Source organism: Agrilus planipennis, unplaced genomic scaffold, assembly GCF_000699045.2.
Source record: "Agrilus planipennis isolate EAB-ADULT unplaced genomic scaffold, Apla_2.0 scaffold259, whole genome shotgun sequence".
Taxonomy (NCBI): Eukaryota; Metazoa; Arthropoda; class Insecta; order Coleoptera; family Buprestidae; genus Agrilus; species Agrilus planipennis.
In genome coordinates, this window is record NW_020438998.1 from 274,841 (window position 1) to 296,537 (window position 21,697).

Genomic DNA, 21,697 nt, shown 5'->3' on the forward strand with positions numbered 1-21,697 from the left:
ATAAACATATTGTCCTTAAGATAAAATAGTTATTTGGATTTTATGTTTAAATATATTAGGAATAATTATTAAGTACTATATTAGGAAGTAACCATTTTAATATTTAATTTATCACATATTTAAATTCAAATTATGTTGTCAATATCATTGTAATAATAAACAAAAGGGGAATTGGGGATTTACTATGGGGTGAGAGAGGTAGTATGAAAATTATATGAATGAAAATAAGAGAGGCTTTGAGGGAGAAAATCAGAATGTGTGATCGTGAAAGAAGGGAGTACGAGTTAAAAGGGGAGGAATAAAGTATGACAGGAGGGTAGAATGTATATGAGAGAATTTGAACGAATAGGGGTGAGAATGTGTGCGAAAAAAAGTGGGTGACTATGCGTGAGGGAAGGTAAGAATACTCTTATTAATTCTTACCCTTCCATACATACTATCCCTCTCATTCTCGCATGCATTCCCATCATTTGAGCGAATGAAGCAGGGAGTACACGTATGTGTGAGAGGGAGTCAATGGGGCGAAAATGTGAATGGAAGAGGAAATGCGCGTTAAAAGGGGTCGAAGCAAAGTATGAAAGGAGATAGAACGTATGTGGAAGGGTTAATGTGGGCGTGAAAGGAAGTATTTGAATGAACGAGAGATAGAGGGTTTGTGAGAGCGTTTGAACGAATAGGGTGAGAATGTGTGTGAATAACAGTGGGGGAGTACGACAGAGGTTAAGAATACCCTTTTGCGAATTCTTACCCTTACTCAAACGTACTCTCCCTCTCATCGCACACGCATTATCACCTGTGAGAGAGTATGAACGAATGGGGTTGAGAATGTGTGCGAGAAAGAATGGGGGAGTACGAGAGAGGTTAAGGATATCCTTTTATATATTCTAACCCTCACCCAAACGTACTCTCCCTCTCATCTCGCACGCATTTTCATCTGAGAGAGTATGTGTGACTGAGGGTGAGAATGTGTGCGAGAAAGAGTGGGAGAGCATAAGAGAGGGTAAATAATTCCCTTTTATGAATTATTACCCTCTCATATGTACTCTCCTCTCATTCTCGCACGCATTATCACCCTCGGAGTGAATGGAGGGGTGCGTATGTGTGTGCGTGTGTGGGAGGGTCTCCCCCGCGAAGGGGGTGGGCCCCACGGGAGGGTCTGCCCCGTGAACGGGGTGGGCCCCACGGGAGGGTCTACCCCGCGAAAGGGGTGGGCCCCACGGGAGGGGGGAGGGAACATAAGGGGGAGAGGATACACAAATAAAAATCAAATTAATATACAACTGTGTTTTATTTAAAAGACAAAATGAATTTTTTACGCCTACCAGGTTTAGTGCGAAGGTTTTTGTGATTCGACGACCGTCCGGGACAAGGCCCGGATCTTGGGGCGTCCAAATTCGAACTACGAAGTCCCCAGCACATGAAATTTCGGAAGTTCCGGGATACCAAGTCTTGGAAACTCCGAAATACGAACCCGAAGTTTTCCAGAACGATGGATTTCGAAGATTTCGAAATCCAACGTTTTGGAGTCCTTCGGATTCGAATTCCGAAGTTTCCAGGACTTAGAATCCCGGAACTTCCGGGATTCCAGGTGCTGGAGCCTTCGAAGTTCGAATTCGGACGCTCCAGAGCACTCCCGAAACACTCCCGACGCGACCGAATCCTCCTGCGGTGCTGACGATGATCCTCCTGAAACAAAAGATAATTATTGTGTTAGTTAAAAGTTTAAAGAATAAAAATATATTTTTTCTAACGTACAAAGAATGTTCTAAAGTGAGAAAAAGAAATTTAATAAGTTACAGTAAAAGAAGAACGTTTGTTAATTTGATCAAACTAAATTAAATGATCTTGAGATACAAAAGCAATAGAATTAAAAGAATATTTAGTTTGATCCCTTAAATTCTACAAAAATATTGAAGAACTCACCGTTGTAGCCTTGTGGAATTGATCCATCTCTCTCGAACATCCTCCAATGCGTTGGGTAGGAACACCAAGGACGGCTGCAACAAAATCAAGCATTAGTTTGAATATAACTAACAAAAAATAAAGAATAATTGGTTGACTTGACTTTGACTGGTTGAAAATAAGAAAACAAATGAGGATTTTCACTAAACTTTTATTTGTTTAATTATTATAAAACAATAACTGTTACATATGTATTGCGAAACTTTGACTTCTTCAGATGTACCTACATCGTAACTCATACAAAGAAGCCAATTTTTGGCAAAACATATACGTAATGGTTATGGTTTTGTAATAAACCAAATAAAAGTTTAGTTAAAACTTCTAACGATCAGTTGCTTTCCTATTTACAAATTTTAAAATATATTGAAGTACTCACCCTTGAGATCGAAAGGGGTTCATCCACCTCTCTCCAGGTATAGGCGCTCCTCCTCCACAACGTTGGGTAGGAATACGAAGAATGGCTGTAACAAAAATAATAAAGTATTAGATTTAAAAACTTCCAAATTCATTTAGTGTCTATTTCCACAAACTTTTGAACACCTAAAGGAAAATTTAATCTAACTTTAGTTTGTGTTTTAATTAAAGTACCATCTAAGAGAATTACTAATTATTCGAGTTTAGTCACAAATGGGACTAGTGCGGATTTTTTTTAACCAAGTGGATTTGTATGTTGAAAATTTTGAAAATTCGTGAGTACTTTTGAATCTACATCAAATTTTCTTTTAAAGACGTTAGTAAAAAGTCTAGTTGACCTACATATTGAAAATTTATAACTATTTTTCTTTTCCTTTACATTTTAAATAGGTATTAATGTTAGTAGATAGTTTAGCTTTTCTAATTTTTAATCAGTTAGATTAAATTTTCCTTTAGGTATTCAAAAGTTTGTTGAAATAGACGCTAAATGAATTTGGAAGTTTCTAAAACTAACACTATTATTTTTATTAAAAATTAGAAGAGTCAAACTTTCTACTAAAATTAGTACCTATGTAAAACGTAAAGGAAAAGAAAAATAGTTATAAATTTTCAATATGTAGGAAAACTAGACTTTTTACTAACGTCATTAAAAGAAAACTTGAAGTACATTGAAAAGTACTCAGGAATTTTCACAATTTTCAACATACAAATGCACTTGGTTAAAAAACATCCCCACTAATGCCCAATTTGTGACTAAACTCGAATAATTAGTAATTGTCTTAGCTGTTACTTTAAAACACAAATTAAACTATCCTCAATTATTTGTTAATAATAAAAAAGTTGTGGAAAGTTCAGTTTGTGCTTAAATTCATTTTTAAATAATGAATTGGAAGAAAACTACAGGTAGAAATAGAAATATAAACATATTGAAGCACTCACTCTTGAGTCCGAAAGGGGTTGATCCACCTCACCAAGTATAGGCCCTCCTGCGAACCTCCTCCATGACGTTGGGTAGGAAAACCAGGAATGGCTATAACACAAATAATAAAGCATTAGTTTTTGAAACTTCCAAATTCATTTAGTGTCTACATTAACAAACTTTTGAATGCCTAATTGAAAATTTAATCTTTAATCAAAAAATTACACAAACCAAGCTTTCTACTGACATCAGCACCTATAAAAATATGAAAGAAAATGAAAAATAGTTAAGAATTTTGAATATCTAGAAGAAATAGGCTTTTTGTTAACGTCACTAAACGAAAATTTGATATAGAATGAAAAGTGGTAAAGAATTTTCAAGATTTTTGACATATAAATGTATTTAAGCAACATAAACAATGTAATTAGAGAAAATCGTCTCTAATATCCCATTTGTGACTAAATTCGAATAATTAGTATTTGTCTTAACTCTGTCACAATTAAAACGCAAATTAAACCTTTCGCAATTATTTGTTAGTAATAAAAAGGTTGTGGAATGTTCAGTTTGCGTTTTAATTCATTTTTACATAATGAAATGGAAGTAAATTACAGCAAAAAATAGAAATAAGTATAAAAATATTGAAGAACTCACCGTTGTAGTCGAAAGGGGTTAATCCACCTCTCTTCAAGTATAGGCGCTCCACCAAACCTCCTCTACGATTTAGGGTTGGAAAACCAAGAACGGCTACAACATATAAATATAAGAGAATAAGTTTTGGAAACTTCCGAATTCGTTTAATATCTATTTTCACAAACCTTTGAATGCCTAATTGAAAATTTAATCTATATTCGAAAAATTAGAAAAGCCAAGTTTTCTATTAGCATTACAACCTATCGAAAATATGAAAGAAAATGAAAAATAGTTAAGAATTTTGAATATCTAGAAGAAATAGGCTTTTCATTAACGTCAATAGAAGAAAATTTGATTTAGAAGGAAAAGAATTTTCAAAATTTTCAACGTATAAATGCATTTAGGCAAGATAAATCCAGTAGTTAGAAAAAATCGTCACTAACATCCAATATGTTACTAAATTCGAATAATTAGTAATTGTCTTAGCTCTGTCACTTTAATTAAAACGCAAATTAAACCTTTCGCAATTATTTGTTAGTAATAAAAAGGTTGTGGAAAGTTCAGTTTGCGTTTTAATTCATTTTTACATAATGAAATAGAAGTAAATTACAGCAAAAATAGAAATAAGTATAAAAATATTGAAGAACTCACCACTGTAGTCACAAGGGGTTGATCCACCTCTTTCCTTTCCAAGTATAGGCGCTCCACCGAACCTCTTCTAAGATTTAGGGTAGGAAAACCAAGAATGGCTGTAACACAAATAATAAAGCATTANCACTAACATCAGTATGTAAAGTATGAAATAAAATAAAAAATGGTTAATAATTTTGACTATTCAGAAGAAAAAGGCTTTTCGTTAACGTCAATAAAAGAAAATTTGGTATGAAATGAAAAGTTGTAAAGAATTATCAAGATTTTTGACATATAAATGCATTTGGGCAAGATAAACACTGCAGTTACAAAAAATCGTCACTAATATTTCATTTGTTGGGAAAAGTTCAGTTTAGGTTTTAATTCACTCTAAATAATGAATTGGAGGAAAACTACAGCAAGAAATAGAACTAAGTATAAAAATATTGAAAAACTCACCATTGCAGTCGAAAGGGGTTGGTCCACCTCTCTCCAAGTATAGGCGCTCCACCAAAATTCCTCTACGATTTAGGGCAGGAAAACCATGAACAGTTAAGTATAGGCACTCCACCGAATCTCCTCTACTCTTTGGGGTAGGAAAACCAAGAACAGCTACAGCAAAAATAATAAAATATTACTTGCTGAAACTTCCAAATCCATTTGGTGTCTACTTTCACAAACTTTTGAATGTCTATTTGAAAATTTAATCTTTATTCGAACAATTAGAAAAACTAAGCTTTCCAATAACATCGGTACCTCTGTAAAATATAAAAGAATGTTTTTGAGTGTTTAATTGTAAAAAATCGTACGGAAAATTAGAAAAACTAGATTTTGTACAAACATCATCCGAAGGTTGTTTTATACATACAATGAAAAGTAGTCAAGAATTTTCAAAATTTTCAACTTAAAAATAAAGGGCAACATAAATATTATAAGAAAATCAGTTGTAGTACTGTTCTTTAAAACATAATTAAAATACAAATTCAACCCCTCACAATGTTTTTATTAATAAATTAGTAAAATTGCAACAAGAAATCATAATGTTGAACAGCTCACCGTTGTGGTCGCAAGGGGTTGATCCACTTCTTTCCGTGCTAAGCGCTCTATCGAGCTTCTGGAAACTCATGGAAACTTCTGTTGTGCAGCAAAATTGGAGAAGATTGCAGAGGTAGCACACCTGAAAACAAATAATTATGGTTAGTTAAATTATATCCATATGCAATACCTTACATTAAATGAGGAAAAATAAAAAGAACATTCCAACCATTTCTACCTGATTTTAATTAAAAATATTGTAAATTAATAAATATGTAAACTAAATACAGAATTGCATAATACCCAGATTAACTGAGCATTACCCAAATACTGAAAACTTAAATATACCAACAGATTCGGTATGGTTCCTGTGCAATCGTAAGACAAAAAATTATCCGAAGACCACTCGGAAATTGCGTTGTTGAACTTCCGTTCTACTAGAATGTTTTCAATAAAACTACTAGCGAAGAAGGTTTCTTACATACTCTAACTAACAACCTTAAATTTACTTAAAACTAAAGAACAACTAGCAAAGGGGTTGAAGTCTAATTGAAACATTTCATGGTGGTGGATAAATGTATGTATACTTGGTGTTTTTCCTAATATTAAATATGTTCCACCAAGAGCCAAGTCAGAAATCAATTTCGTTAAAAATCACATTATTTGAAAGACGAAAGAGTAAAGAAAAAAAATCGAATTAGTTTTAACAGCAAAATTTAGACTAGTAGACAGGTGAAAGTAGGGCGACAAGATACTAGGAAGAAGATTGTGTAAATCGGAAGCAGAGATGCATGAACATACTTTAGAGATGTGGAATAAAAGCAAATGATACAACAAAATGGGAAATTCAAATGGAAGGAAAGGACAGCTTAAAAAATATGGACAAAAATGCTTAGTTTGTAAAATTCATGTGTAGGTAGAAAGTAAATGTAATTACGCCTTCTGTTTCTGTTTCTGTTTCTACCTATCAATGCTTTACGGTAAACATTTAAGACAAAATTCTATTACTTTTATGCAACGAAGTTATTACTAAAAAAATTGTTGTTCATTTAACCCTATAAATTATTATGTACCAAAACAGGATGAAATAATAGTTTCAAACAAAAACTATTAGAAGTTAAATGATCACAAATTATTTCTAATAATACTGATGAGCAAAATTAGTCTTAGTCTTGCAGTCTTGGTCCAAGACGAAGACGAAAACTGTCTTTATACTAGCGTGGCCGAAACCAAGACAGAACAAACGAGAAAGACTAAAACTAAAACCAAAACCAAACACGTAAGCCTAAACGAATAATCATTACATCCGTTGGATTTATCAATTAAACTATTCGAAGTAACTTTAATATATTCTTTTCTTAGAACAAAATATTTTTTTGTATAGGAAATGTCAGTTTACTTTACTATATTTTTAAACTAAAATATAAAGAAGAAGAAACTTAATAGGCGAGGAGCTGGTGGCATTGAAAGTAACGATATCGCGCGATTGTACAATTTTTAAAAAACTTGGTAATTGACAATTATACGACCAAAATNTTATGATGATGATGATGATGACGATGTTTAAAGCGATATTTACAATTTATCCCACTATCCCGTTTTTTCGTAAGAGAAAATAATAAAAAATACAATTTGGACCCGAATTTAATTTTAAAAATTAAGAATAAGCTTGTCAAAACTGAAATTATTACAAGTTACCTAATAAAATCTACTATTTCTATGGCAAATTGAGTCATTTATAGTCGAAAATTTTTACGTTGTCATCAAAATTTAGTTTTCTCTGTCTATTAAAAAAGAAAAACACAAACCAAACAAGAATTGTACTGTATTCGATAATAAATTTGTTAATTAAAAAAAAATGGCTCACCAAATTTTTTAGCCGAAAGGGCGTGGCATACCTACTTAAAGGGTGTAAAAGAGGGTAAAACTTCAACAATATCGCGTACACTTTTTTTTAATTATACGTGTTTTAATGCGATTAAAAAAAATATCTTGGTATGCATGTCTAAAAACTGCCGGAAGTATCTGGCATACCAATTCTATTTCGTCGGCTTCCTTTACATCAATTATAAAAATCACCAAGTTCAATAATATTATTTTGGAGTAAACATGCATAAAGGTAAGTATGATAAAAGATATCAAGTAAAATAATTCTGTTAAAGTTTTCAATAATTGTATTTGTATTTGCTCCAAAATAAAATTATTGAACTTGGTGATTTTTATAGTTAATTTTTTAATATGAAATAAAACGAAAAGCAACCCTAGAGGTGAGTTTTGACTCACTGTGTCGCACCAACCAACTATCCAGGAATAATAACAAATAAAATAGAATAGCTATAAGCAACAAGTGGAAACTTAATTATTACATTTTTACTCATTATAACACTTCTATCGACTGTTTGTTGTTAAATTTTTGATCTTTTAAACGTTAAAGGTATGTATACGTAGATAACGCTATTAGAGAAAAATTGATCAAAAAAATAACACAATTTCAGTTCGTATAAGAGTAATAAAACATGAAAATAATAGGTACCTACACCAAAGTTCCCACAAGTTTTGACGAAATTATATCTGGTGAATATTTCCATGTAAAATAATTAAGCAGTTCTACAACTCAGATATGAATCATCTAGAAGACTTGATACTATTTAGTTACCTACTATGACGATTTAGTTGAAGCTACTAAATACACTAATAATAACTCAATTTATAATTTGGTTTTTGTGATGTTGTAGAAAGCGAGTCAATTTGTATACTGATAATGACATACAACCAAAATATCTACCAATTTTTCAAATGTTTTTTCCCTGAGTTATTAACGAAATGATCAAGTTTAAACGAAATTACGTTAAAGAGAATATCTAGAAAGAAAAATAAGATATGCTAGCATAAGTTCGCACATATCCTCAGTTTGCACTGGAACCAAAAATTTTTGGACTATCTGAAAAAGTGTAACACTAAAAGCTGTTAAAAATTGTCTTTCAAAATAATCTCTCTATTATTACTACATTAGATGAGACAAACATAATTTGTCAATTAACAACAATTAATCGCCTGCAAAGAAATAATATACATTAAATAAATTAAACTACTTTGAAGGGATTTTGCTAAATTCAATAAACAGATTAAGTTTCGATAGCAATTATATAAATTATACAGTCAAAACAGTGTTTTAGTGTCAGTATAAAAAAATCATTTCCAAAAAGTGCAAAACATCCACCCACTATTAAGCCTACGCGCTGCCTGTAAGTTAAACGCCGATATCCCGTATTTCAGTACACCGCGTCATGCCGGAACATGTCGAGATGTATTGAGAGTACGAGAAAGCGACGTGTTAACTATACAGGAAGAACGAAGTATTAATCGTAGGCTAGTAATATAGGCCGGGCCACCGGCAGCTTCCCAGCTGCATACCCCGCTATTTGCACAGTTAAGGCGCCCTCCGTGTGCAGCGGGTATACTACAGCCAGATCTCGCATACCGTATTACTACTTGCCTGTGTCTTGCCTGAGCGAAGTATATGTATCTAGTTTCTTGCTTGAATGTGCGGTGAGCGGTTAAACATAAAGATATATTTAACGAAAAATATTAACAATATAAAACTAAAATTTTTACACAAAGTGCCTAACGATATTCGAAAACGATCTGTAGAGTAAATTTTGCCTACATTACTTGTGAAGGCTGATAATCGCAGCTTTACTACAATCACGAAAAAACACTTAAATAAAGTTAAATTCAGTTAATTTTACCAGTTTATTGAACACATTGTTTTTTAACGTAAAATATATCTGTATGTAGGTCTAAAAATTACAATATGCAATTTTAAAGTAGCAATAAAGACTTACCGGATCAGACTATTAGTATACAAAACACATTCCATTATAATTGAACGTTTGCTTAAATTAATGTTAAATCACACCAAGATGCACAGTTTTTATAATATTTTCCACACCAATTCGGTAAATTTCCACGAAAACACACCAGATTTTCCGTAGCTCTCCGCGCAACATACTCAGTCGTACGGTTCAGTATTTACTAACAATACAGAGTTAAGGCGAATGTAAAATACAGCTGGCGCCCTCAACAGCCTCAGTGCGGAGCGTTATTAAAATAATACACGAATTATCAAACAATAACATTCCGGTGTAAAATTATCAAAATTCGTTTGTGTATTAAAAAATCAGAAGAAATTTTCAGTTATCCAGAGAAAATCACCTGATATTCAATATAAAACTTCCTTCTGAAAAGTGTAATCATTTCTTCCATACCCTTTGCCAATTTATTTATTTTATTTTGTCCATACGCAGTAACAATAGAAAATTCGCTTTTAATTTGAAAGTTTTGATAAAATTTACTCTAATAATAATAACCAGGACAATATTTTATCCTTTGCAGCAGAAATTGCCATGGGATGAAATAAATTAACAAAAAAACCTTACTGAGTTATGTTAAGAGTAGTTTACTGTTAGTAACAAAAATTAAATATCGGCAATTATACATGCACTTATTTGTAATATTAGCAAAAGAATTTTAAAGATGCCTACAGTGGTAAACGATTTGATATTTTGCTTCAAATGTTCTAGTATTCGTAAAGGACAAAACCTGAAGATAATAATTCATTGCCGTCGTCATCTCGAGATAACGAAACACAAAAACAGCTCATAACATTGAAGCTAAATTATGAACCAGATAATGTTTGTTCCTACTTTTACATTTTTATAAATAAATATTCATTACATACAGCTGGACGATTGTTTTATAAAAACTGAGGTCAGAACTATTAGATGTAAAAAGAAGAATGCCGCTATAGGATTGCCCTTGACATAAACATTATAAAACTTAAATTTATATCTGTTAAAGAAAACTTAAATAGACAATTTGATTTGATTTATAATTGTAATAAACCAAAAAGGATTACGAGTAAAATCGTATTACTAGGAAAAGATCTTCACTTTGTTACTCCATTACATCTATCACGGATAGAAAGTGCTGCAGAATCTAATAGTGTAATCTGTCAGACGATCGCCCCTCATATAAATGAGTTAAGGGTGATTTACTGTTGAAATACATGAAAATTTCCTGCAATAAAAGAGCGCATCTAAATTTCCGACTAAAAAACAATACATTTCACACCCTCGGTTACATGTATTAGGGGTAGAAAATGTTGCAGAATCTTACAGTGCAGTCTGTCTGACGATCGCCCCTCATAAAATTGAGTTAAGGGTGATTTACTGTTGAAATACACGAAAATTTCGTGTTTTAAAAGAGCGCATCTAAATTTCCGACTAAAAAGCAATACATTTCACACCCTCCGTTACATGCACCAGGGGTAGAAAATGCTGCAGAATTTATCAGTGCAGTCCGTCTGACGATCGCCCCTCATATAAATGAGTTAAGGGTGATTTATTATTAAAATACATGAAAATTTCCTCTTTAAAAAAGCGCATCTAAGTTTTCGGCTAAAAAACAATACATTTCACACCCTCGGTTACATGTATCAGGGGTAGAAAATGCTGCAGAATCTAACAGTGCAGTCTGTCCGACGTTCGCCCCTCATACAAATGAGTTAAGGGTGATTTACTGTTAAAATACATGAAAATTTCCTGTTTTAAAAGAGCGTATCTAAATTTCCGACTAAAAAAGAATACATTTCACACCCTCGGTTACATGTATCAGGGGTATAAAATGCTGCAGAATCTAACAGTGCAGTCTGTCTGACGATCGCCCCTCATATAAATGAGTTAAGGGTGATTTACTGTTGAAATACATGAAAATTTCCTGTTTTAAAAGAGCGCATCTAAATTTCCGACTAAAAAAGAATACATTTCACACCCTCAGTTACATGTATCAGGGGTAGAAAATTCTGCAGAATCTAACACTGTAGCCTGTCTGACGATCGCCCCTCATATAATTGAGTTAAGGGTGATTTACTGTTGAAATACATGAAAATTTCCTGTTTTAAAAGAGCGCATCTAAATTTCCGACTAAAAAAGAATACATTTCACACCCTCAGTTACATGTATCAGGGGTAGAAAATTCTGCAGAATCTAACACTGCAGCCTGTCTGACGATCGCCCCTCATATAATTGAGTTAAGGGTGATTGACTGTTAAAATACATGTAAATTTCCTGTTTTAAAAGAGCGCATCTAAATTTCCGACTAAAAAGGAATACATTTCACACCCTCAGTTACATGTATCAGGGGTAGAAAATTCTGCAGAATCTAACACTGCAGCCTGTCTGACGATCGCCCCTCATATAAATAAGTTAAGGGTGATTGACTGTTAAAATACATGTAAATTTCCTGTTTTAAAAGAGCGCATCTAAATTTCCGACTAAAAAAGAATACATTTCACACCCTCAGTTACATGTATCAGGGGTAGAAAATTCTGCAGAATCTAACACTGCAGTCTGTCTGACGATCGCCCCTCATATAAATAAGTTAAGGGTGATTGACTGTTAAAATACATGTAAATTTCCTGTTTTAAAAGAGCGCATCTAAATTTCCGACTAAAAAAGAATACATTTCACACCCTCAGTTACATGTATCAGGGGTAGAAAATTCTGCAGAATCTAACACTGCAGTCTGTCTGACGATCGCCCCTCATATAAATAAGTTAAGGGTGATTGACTGTTAAAATACATGTAAATTTCCTGTTTTAAAAGAGCGCATCTAAATTTCCGACTAAAAAAGAATACATTTCACACCCTCAGTTACATGTATCAGGGGTAGAAAATTCTGCAGAATCTAACACTGCAGTCTGTCTGACGATCGCCCCTCATATAAATAAGTTAAGGGTGATTGACTGTTAAAATACATGTAAATTTCCTGTTTTAAAAGAGCGCATCTAAATTTCCGACTAAAAAAGAATACATTTCACACCCTCAGTTACATGTATCAGGGGTAGAAAATTCTGCAGAATCTAACACTGCAGTCTGTCTGACGATCGCCCCTCATATAAATAAGTTAAGGGTGATTGACTGTTAAAATACATGTAAATTTCCTGTTTTAAAAGAGCGCATCTAAATTTCCGACTAAAAAAGAATACATTTCACACCCTCAGTTACATGTATCAGGGGTAGAAAATTCTGCAGAATCTAACACTGCAGTCTGTCTGACGATCGCCCCTCATATAAATAAGTTAAGGGTGATTGACTGTTAAAATACATGTAAATTTCCTGTTTTAAAAGAGCGTATCTAAATTTCCGACTAAAAAAGAATACATTTCACACCCTCGGTTACATGTATCAGGGGTAGAAAATGCTGCAGAATCTAACAGTGCAGTCTGTCTGACGATCGCCCCTCATACAAATGAGTTAAGGGTGATTTACTGTTAAAATACATGAAAATTTCCTGTTTTAAAAGAGCGCATCTAAATTTCCGACTAAAAAGCAATACATTTCTCACCCTCCGTTACATCTATCACGGATAGAAAGTGCTGCAGAATCCAATAGTGTAATCTGTCTGACGATCGCCCCTCATATAAATGAGTTAAGGGTGATTTACTGTTGAAATACATGAAAATTTCCTGTATTAAAAGAGCGCATCTAAATTTCCGACTAAAAAACAATACATTTCACACCCTCGGTTACATGTATTAGGGGTAGAAAATGCTGCAGAATCTTACAGTGCAGTCTGTCTGACGATCGCCCCTCATAAAATTGAGTTAAGGGTGATTTACTGTTGAAATACATGAAAATTTCCTGTTTTAAAAGAGCGCATCTAAATTTCCGACTAAAAAAGAATACATTTCACACCCTCAGTTACATGTATCAGGGGTAGAAAATTCTGCAGAATCTAACACTGCAGCCTGTCTGACGATCGCCCCTCATATAATTGAGTTAAGGGTGATTTACTGTTGAAATACATGAAAATTTCCTGTTTTAAAAGAGCGCATCTAAATTTCCGACTAAAAAAGAATACATTTCACACCCTCAGTTACATGTATCAGGGGTAGAAAATTCTGCAGAATCTAACACTGCAGCCTGTCTGACGATCGCCCCTCATATAATTGAGTTAAGGGTGATTTACTGTTGAAATACATGAAAATTTCCTGTTTTAAAAGAGCGCATCTAAATTTCCGACTAAAAAAGAATACATTTCACACCCTCAGTTACATGTATCAGGGGTAGAAAATGCTGCAGAATCTAACAGTGCAGTCTGTCCGACGTTCGCCCCTCATACAAATGAGTTAAGGGTGATTTACTGTTAAAATACATGAATATTATTAAGTTAATTTATTTAGAAAGGCGCATCTAAATTTCCGTCTAAAAAACTATATATTTCCCACCTTCGGTTATATGTTTCTAGGGTAGAAAATGCTGCAGAATCTAACTGTGCATTCTGTTTGTCGATATCTCCATTAATAAGTAAGTTAAGGGTATTATATTATCATATATGGGCGATAATGTTTCGAATGATTGCTGAGATTGTTTTTTATTAATGGCTGGTTGCCTGATGCATGTTATAAATAACTGATAAAAATTGTAGTGAATTACTTCTAGTTTTTTTTAATAATTTTTAGTTTTTTTATATTTAATTTATATCAAATTGAGTTCAGCATAGGCCACCATTTGCACCCTGGAGATAGGATGCATGCATAGTGAATCTACTGTTTACATTCAATTTTAAACAAAAATTGTTAATATATTTGTTTCCCATTATTTCTAATTAAAAGCAATAATATTATTATTTAAAAGTTATTGTTGTTTGTTGGAAATGTAAACTTATTTATTTTTAAACTATGATATTTACAAATATATCAAAAACACTGTTTTAGATTAAGTACAAAATAAAAATGTAATTCAAGGTAGAAGACTAATAAGATATTGTCTATTTGCTAATGGATATGTTATAGTAAATAAATTATTTAAATATTTTGTTATTGTAGAAAAGAAACCTGTTGCTACTTTTAATTAAAGTCCAGTAGTTACTGCCACCTGTCAAAATACCTACTTCGATATGTCAGTTCATTAGTACAAGTAATTGCTCACTTCAAAAAATTCGGTTGCTGTTGCTAGTCACTTACAAATAATTTTTAAATTGTGAAAAAGTATTGTGTTAACATTTTTGTGTTTTTATTTTCCGATTCTTTTTTTTTCATAGTGAGTAATGATTACGGAACGTGATTTGACTTGATTAAACGTCAGCTGGTTGTACAGTCCGATAAAATCGACAGAAATGGCGGCGCTCTGTCCAGGTGTTCAGTATGGCTTGTCATCGCAAGAAAGTTTCGGTGAAAATAAAGACTTAATATTTGTGAAATTAACAGATTCTGCTTTACGTGCAATAGAGGAATATCTAAGAAATCAGGTGAGTCATAAAATATTTATTTATTGCTTGAAAAACAGGATACTAATCTATCCCGAATATAGTCGCCATATTTCTATTAATGCTGCAGAATCTAACAGTGCAGTCTGTCTGACGATCGCCCCTCATATAATTGAGTTAAGGGTGATTTACTGTTGAAATACATGAAAATTTCCTGTTTTAAAAGAGCGCATCTAAGTTTTCGGCTAAAAAAGAATACATTTCACACCCTCAGTTACATGTATCAGGGGTAGAAAATGCTGCAGAATCTAACAGTGCAGTCTGTCCGACGTTCGCCCCTCATACAAATGAGTTAAGGGTGATTTACTGTTAAAATANTGTTAGCATATTGGTGATTTTATGTTGTTTTTATATTTCTTCATTTAATTTTTATTTTTGTAACATATGGATTTGGAATTTCCACATTTTGAAATCACAAATGGGTTCATCATTTATTTAAAATTTATAAAAAAAAATCAAGTACCTACTTAATTTAATAGCTAACTAGTTTTATGCATATTTATTATGTAGGTTCGTACGATTCTACATAGCTCTCGGCAATTTAGAAGAAATTCTTTTAATATTTCTAAATATTCTATTAAAGCTCAATTTGAGATAACTGTTTCTTTGGTCACGTACTTACATTCATTAATAGTTGAAATGAGCAATTAAATAGGTTACGAATTTGTGTTAGCATATAGAAGTGTGAAAATAGTTCAACGAAATGTACCTAATAAGCAGTTATTTCATAATAGAAATCAGCTGTTTCTACGGGCTCATTAACGGCTTTCTTGTCAGGGATTTTCTAGTAGAAATCGGTGTATTCGTATAACATCGAAGACGACAGTTGACCTGTGTCGATTCAATTGAAATTATTAATTAAAACACCTTGAAATTTTCGACTAGACATTACTGACATTTACCAAATATTTTGTTGTCAAGCTTGCATGAATTTTTGAAAAATCGGTCGCAATTATTGCATTGGACTAATTATTCTTTAAGACCAGACTTCATTTGAGTTTTACCTTCAGATAACAATTTTCAATATGTGGGTAGATATCGTGGTGGAAAATATTTGAACGTTTGCCAAGTTTGTCTGTTTTGTGGATTTGGCAGTATACCTTCATATGGGTACATAAAAGTGCAGACACGATACCTACATTGACATCGAGTAAATACAGATCGTTTTAGGAATTTGTAATAAGTACAAGAGTACGTAGTAGGTACAACTCAACTTGTTAATGACTAAAACAACACTAAACCACGAGTGAAAGTAAACCTGACGATGGCGTGAACTACATATAAAACAGAATGTCGTCCTATGATTGGATTTCTTAAAGGTGACCATGTATATACAGACACACACACACGTACACAAACAAATATCTATTTAGTATTTATTGTACGTATGTGTGTGTCTATCATTAGGCGATGTTTATTCGAAAACTTTTGTAACGATATGTATTTTACGGCAATAACAATTCGCTCCTTATCTGACGTAAGCACAACGAATATTTCGAACCTGTACACAAACACGCACGTGTTTGTCTCCCAGGTACTTCCCCTACGGTCATCTGTTATGGCACGAGTAGATGTACTACATTTTTATGTAGATATAAATGACCATGTCATTCCGAGATTAAGAAGTCACAAGTAACCGGAATTTTGTAGGTGCCCGGTCCCGGATATCTTACATTTACGTGTAGTACCTATCTACTTGCGTCATTAGAAGTCATTTTCTAAATCGCTTATTCAAGATTTTTCTAAAATTCATTAGCCTACGGATAATCCTGCTAGTAAGACTTTCTTTCGTGCACACTTTGTAAAACATGATGATGTAAATTCAATTCGAAAAGCACCTATGGACAGTTTCACCAATGTCTTGATGATAATATTGTTTAAAGAGACCATTATCAATCGTGTTGTGTTATGTGCTAAATTTTTAAAAGTACGATAAAATATTGCTACATTTTGTGACATTCAAAAATGTTCCGAGACAAGGTTCAAAAGGAATCGACTTGCCGACCTGTCGTAACTAAACAGAACAAAAGCTGTCTGCGTCGTGCTAACGAGACCCAATGAGGTCGACATCGCGATTCGCCTGTGACGGCTTTGACAGAATACCGATGACCATACGAACTTTTTGTTCAACGGTTTATATTGCGATTTTTAGATTTTCAAATAATGAAAGTTTTACGTCTATTATTTCTACAGGATGGCAACTTTCTGGAAAATTTTGAAAACTGGCCCACCCTGTTGTATTATCATGTAAAATTTTTGTTTCTTTTACGTCAAAAAACTGCGTTTTTTATTAAAGGGGTTAATGTGTTCTTTAATTCTAATTTTTAAGATTCTTTCACTTTTCCTGTGATTCTACTGTATCACATTCGTTACAAAAATTTTGATGTACGTTCCTACATACTTCACATATATGAAAAAGTATATTAAAACAGACACACCGTTGTATGTAGGTAACAAACGTAATATTAACAATAGTTTATACAACGACAAACCCTCTTGATGAAAGGGGTGTAAATCGGCTTTTTTGTAATGACTGTTATGTAGCCGACATAGGAAAAAGTGAAAGAGCCTTAAAAACTAAGATTAACGAACACCATTACTTCATTATTCAAAAACTCCGGGTTGTATCTTGAAACCATTCCCCGAAAACTACCGTACAGCGAAGAAAAACAAATATTACTCGACTTTTCCTTAAATTGTCCCCTTTCTGACGAAACTCCTGTAATGAATTGCAAAAGAATTTTATTATTTGTTTGTTTCCTCGAAAGTAGTTAATTTTCTTTTTCATTATTGAAACTTNACCGCTCTAATTTCGTTGTAATATCCGGAAGTAGTATAGTTTTCACAATTTTTCAGTAAATGTGCATCAAGTCATACTCATTCAAAAGTTTAGTAAACGCAGCTGACTGAACCATTTTAACCTCCACGCTTACCTATCTACCTAGCTAACAATCTACAAACAAACGGTAAAGGGTAAAGGTCACCACACTTGCTTATCATATGTGGAGATGTAAACAAAAAATAAGGAAGTTTTTGACGACCTACTCCTAAGTGTATTATGAATATTAAAATAAATTGAAATTAAAAATATTTAAAAATAGATTCCATTGAACTGTTTAATCGTGTTAGTTGCAGTGTTATTCCTTTCGAAATCATAAACAATCTTAAATTGAAATTGCCTACGTGATTTTTCATTAATTGTGGAAATAATTAATTTAACATTATCGCTTTCGTAACTAATTTAAATTTAATAAAACGTGCTGGTCGTTTTTTATTGTCTTATAGTTATTATTATTTGGTTGTTGCTTGTGCTTTTTCAATGTATTATTCACGTGTTGTTATGATTTTGATAAAATTATTTCGATCAGTAACTGTAAATGAATATTTTTGAAATACTAACAGTCCATATATTATTATGCATTTGTAGGTATGTAGTTATTCTTAAAATTGAATTAAATAGGATTGATAATATGGTACTTATAATTTCAATGCATGCACATAATATGTCAGAAATTATACTGTGGTGATTCAATAAATTGAATAATTACCTATTTACATGTAACTGTTTCCAATTAAATAAAGATTTAACAAAAAAGGTTTGAAATTGTTTGTTTTGAACTAAAAGACCTTACAATAGGTTATCAGAAATTGATTTTATTTTCTTGCAAATAAACGCTCGTAATATGTTAGTTACATGTATCAGGGGTATAAAATGCTGCAGAATCTAACAGTGCAGTCTGTCTGACGATCGCCCCTCATATAATTGAGTTAAGGGTGATTTACTGTTGAAATACATGAAAATTTTCCTGAGTTATGTTAAGAGTAGTTTACTGTTAGTAACAAAAATTAAATATCGGCAATTATACATGCACTTATTTGTAATATTAGCAAAAGAATTTTAAAGATGCCTACAGTGGTAAACGATTTGATATTTTGCTTCAAATGTTCTAGTATTCGTAAAGGACANGAATAATTACCTATTTACATGTAACTGTTTCCAATTAAATAAAGATTTAACAAAAAAGGTTTGAAATTGTTTGTTTTGAACTAAAAGACCTTACAATAGGTTATCAGAAATTGATTTTATTTTCTTGCAAATAAACGCTCGTAATATGTTAAAATATTGCACGTTCGCCAAAAGAAATATTAAACATTTTTGAAATTATGCTTTGTTTACATTAGTATGATTTTGCTAGCCATATTTAAATTTAAACTGTTAATCTTTATATTCCACACGATGATATTTCCGGTGTTTTTGAGGAAAACTTCGTTTTATTACCAATTCGTTGCCCATCTGAAATTTCCTTGGAGGAAGTAAAAGAGAATTTTTTTATTTTACTACAGCAATTAAAGATTGAAACTACATAATTCTATAAGAGGCCAAACTTCATAATATTTCTATCAGACTTTTTCGTTTATTTTTATTATTTTAGTTGACATGCAGGGTAACCCAACCTTTTAGAAAAAAATGTTTCAGATATACGCATGGATTTTTCATATTTCGCATTCGTAATTTTGCATCTCGAAAACTGTTAATTTTCCTTTTGTGTAATTTTGAATTCAACTAATTTTGTCGTATACAAGTGTACGAAAATTTTGTTGAATTTAGTAACCAAAATTGAAAAAAAAAATAAACTTTAGTTGTGATAGCTGGTGGTTTTTGAGATGCCAAATTGCTAACGTTACCAAAAGGTGACAAATATATAGCCTTTCTAAAGCTTATTTTTTAAAAGGTATGGATTATTTTCCGTACGTTTGAAGCACCCTGCATAACCGCAAAGTGTTACTACATGTTTTCGTACTTTATTGCGTCATTTAACTCCCTTACATCCCCGAGAAAAAGACTTAATATTTCAGGAAAGTATCTCAACGAGTGCATTTGTCATTTCTAAAAAAGTGAATTTGTTGACGTCCGTAAAGTGTAATCTTCCGTATAGTTTATCTCACCTGTTATTTACCTATTTTAAGCATGCTTTTGATAAAATCCAATGTAAAAAATATCATTGTTTCTTGTTGTTTTTGGCAATATACCTACCTATAGTACTTCACATTGTATTTCATTTTTATTGGTAGTTCTAATCATCTCGATTGTTCAAAATGTACCGATTAAAATTTTATTTAAATAAAAGAAAATAAAGACATTAATTCTTTAGTTCTAATTTATTTATTTTGTTAAACACCTACACTACCATATGAAGTGTTCTTTAGAAATTGTTTTTTTAAAATAAATAGTTTCTTCGTTTGTGATTCGTCACGCTTGTCTATTTTACGTTATCCATATTTCTACATTATAATGTTATATTTATATTTAAACATTTAAAATAAGTAGGTACTCCACTCCTCTTAATAGAATTATGCTTATTGTAAAAATTAGATCGAAACTGGAGAATACTTAATAGTAAAAGGTAAAGGTCAACTTTGAAAATAGAGTTTTATATGAAGTAAAATGAAAAAAATGACTGGAAACACATAATGCTTATTATTTTATCTCTAACAACAAATCACTTTGAGTAAGTGACGATCTGGGATAAGCGAGATACGTTAAAGTGTATTAAATTGTATCGTTGATAACAAGATCCTCAGAGAGGGTTTTATCAATTTCGAAAATTTTCAGAGTGGTTCAATGGTTGTTTTATAAACTTTTGTTCATCTTCATCCAAACAGTTTTTCTAATAAACGGTCTATTTGATCTACACAAAAAGTGATTTATAAACTCCTAACTTTCAAATTTGGATATAGACCTCGAAAAAATGATTCAGTTTTACGTTGTAGTATCCTAAAAAAGTATGTTTGGAGCACGACTCTGTCCGAATGCGAAACGGGGACGATGGGCGCAACGGAAAAATAAAAGTTATACGAGGATGTTGAAAATACCGTGAAAGAGAACATTGGAAATGATGATTAGAGCAGAGGACATTATTAAAGTCAATAAAAAAAGAAGTGATAGGGAAGGATAGACAAGATACCTTCTAAGATGTGAATGGGCACAGGAAGACCTGGATTAGAACATTGTTAGTAAATAGTTAAGGATGTGGGATGCTGTAGTTTTCGGGAAAAGTGAAATTGAAAATCTTCAGAGTAACGATCTTGTGATATGATATATACATACAATTCGTTAATTTGTATTTAATAATTGTAATTATTTGAACCTCATTAACGCAATTTAAAAATAAACAAGATTGTTTTGTACCTGTATGACTTTAATTTTCAAATTTTTCCTAAATCTTCTGGAGAAAAACCACTTAAAAACTGTTTTGTTTTCTTGTGTCCTTGTGTTGCATGCTTAATCCCAGACGCTCTGTTCTAAACAGTTATAGACTTACAGACATAAGCAATTTTTTTTTAATGAAGTTTCAGTTGCCTTTTCTGCTGTTGCTACGGTAAAATCTGCGCAAAAGTATGTATACGTACACCACAGATAATTGATTAGACACCGTTTAGAAGATAAGTCACAGTCTGCTTGCCGTTTAGCCTCATTAAAAGAACAAATTTGAACGCCGAAAATATGCACTTTATTTTAGATTAATGAGACGTCAATACAAGTAAATTATTCAAGCCGTATTATTATATACCCAATGAGGTGGGATCGAAGCCAAATCGGTGACAGTAAATAAAATTGAAATAATTTACCTAAAAGCAGTAGGAGAAAATATGGTTCTCTTGAAAGTAAGATTCTTCTCGTCTACCCGGCTACAATAGGTTTATGTTTACGCAATCGTGTGTATAGTAATAGAAATGAGAAATTGCAATTGGAGTTGTTGCAGCCAAGATCAATAT

At 32.3% G+C, this 21,697-nt stretch overlaps 3 protein-coding genes across 4 annotated transcripts in view; 1 reads left to right on the forward strand and 2 right to left on the reverse strand.

Moving 5' to 3' along the window:
- Positions 1-1,269: 1,269 nt before the first annotated feature.
- Positions 1,270-3,405, reverse strand: LOC108741633. The gene is made up of 4 exons (XM_025975799.1): positions 3,316-3,405; positions 2,339-2,423; positions 1,924-1,997; positions 1,270-1,686 (listed from the first exon to the last, which is right to left on the reverse strand). Exons 2-4 carry the CDS (start codon positions 2,359-2,361, stop codon positions 1,400-1,402), a joined length of 384 nt encoding a protein of 127 aa, XP_025831584.1. The 5' UTR covers positions 2,362-2,423; positions 3,316-3,405; the 3' UTR covers positions 1,270-1,399.
- LOC108741637 lies at positions 3,317-9,637 on the reverse strand. Its single transcript, XM_025975800.1, has 6 exons — positions 9,436-9,637; positions 5,612-5,732; positions 5,015-5,167; positions 4,577-4,674; positions 3,947-4,039; positions 3,317-3,406 (listed from the first exon to the last, which is right to left on the reverse strand). Exons 2-5 carry the CDS (start codon positions 5,679-5,681, stop codon positions 4,016-4,018), a joined length of 345 nt encoding a protein of 114 aa, XP_025831585.1. The 5' UTR covers positions 5,682-5,732; positions 9,436-9,637; the 3' UTR covers positions 3,317-3,406; positions 3,947-4,015.
- Positions 9,638-14,551: 4,914 nt separating this feature from the next.
- Positions 14,552-21,697, forward strand: part of LOC108741636 (RNA polymerase II elongation factor Ell) — a 55,561-nt gene continuing 48,415 nt past the window's right edge. The window contains exon 1 of one of the 2 annotated variants that reach the window (XM_025975798.1): positions 14,552-14,902. In XM_025975798.1, the coding sequence (XP_025831583.1) occupies positions 14,771-14,902 (132 nt within the window). In that variant the 5' untranslated portion in view covers positions 14,552-14,770. The remainder of the gene's footprint in view (positions 14,903-21,697) is intronic. The other variant, XM_025975797.1, reaches the window with a different exon arrangement.

What these genes read in the sequence shown, in the direction of transcription:
- LOC108741633 (XM_025975799.1), bottom strand. Translation starts at nt 2,361, where the DNA reads ATGAACCCCTTTCGATCTCAAGG. An exon ending in AACCCCTTTCGATCTCAAGG is followed by an intron (nt 1,998 to 2,338) that starts GTGAGTACTTCA and finishes ATTTTGTTGCAG; the next exon opens with CCGTCCTTGGTGTTCCTACC. An exon ending in AATTCCACAAGGCTACAACG is followed by an intron (nt 1,687 to 1,923) that starts GTGAGTTCTTCA and finishes CTTTTGTTTCAG; the next exon opens with GAGGATCATCGTCAGCACCG.
- LOC108741637 (XM_025975800.1), bottom strand. Translation starts at nt 5,681, where the DNA reads ATGAGTTTCCAGAAGCTCGATAGAGCGCTTAGCACGGAAAGAAGTGGA. An exon ending in AACCCCTTGCGACCACAACG is followed by an intron (nt 5,168 to 5,611) that starts GTGAGCTGTTCA and finishes TTTTTGCTGTAG; the next exon opens with CTGTTCTTGGTTTTCCTACC. An exon ending in AACCCCTTGTGACTACAGTG is followed by an intron (nt 4,040 to 4,576) that starts GTGAGTTCTTCA and finishes TATATGTTGTAG; the next exon opens with CCGTTCTTGGTTTTCCAACC.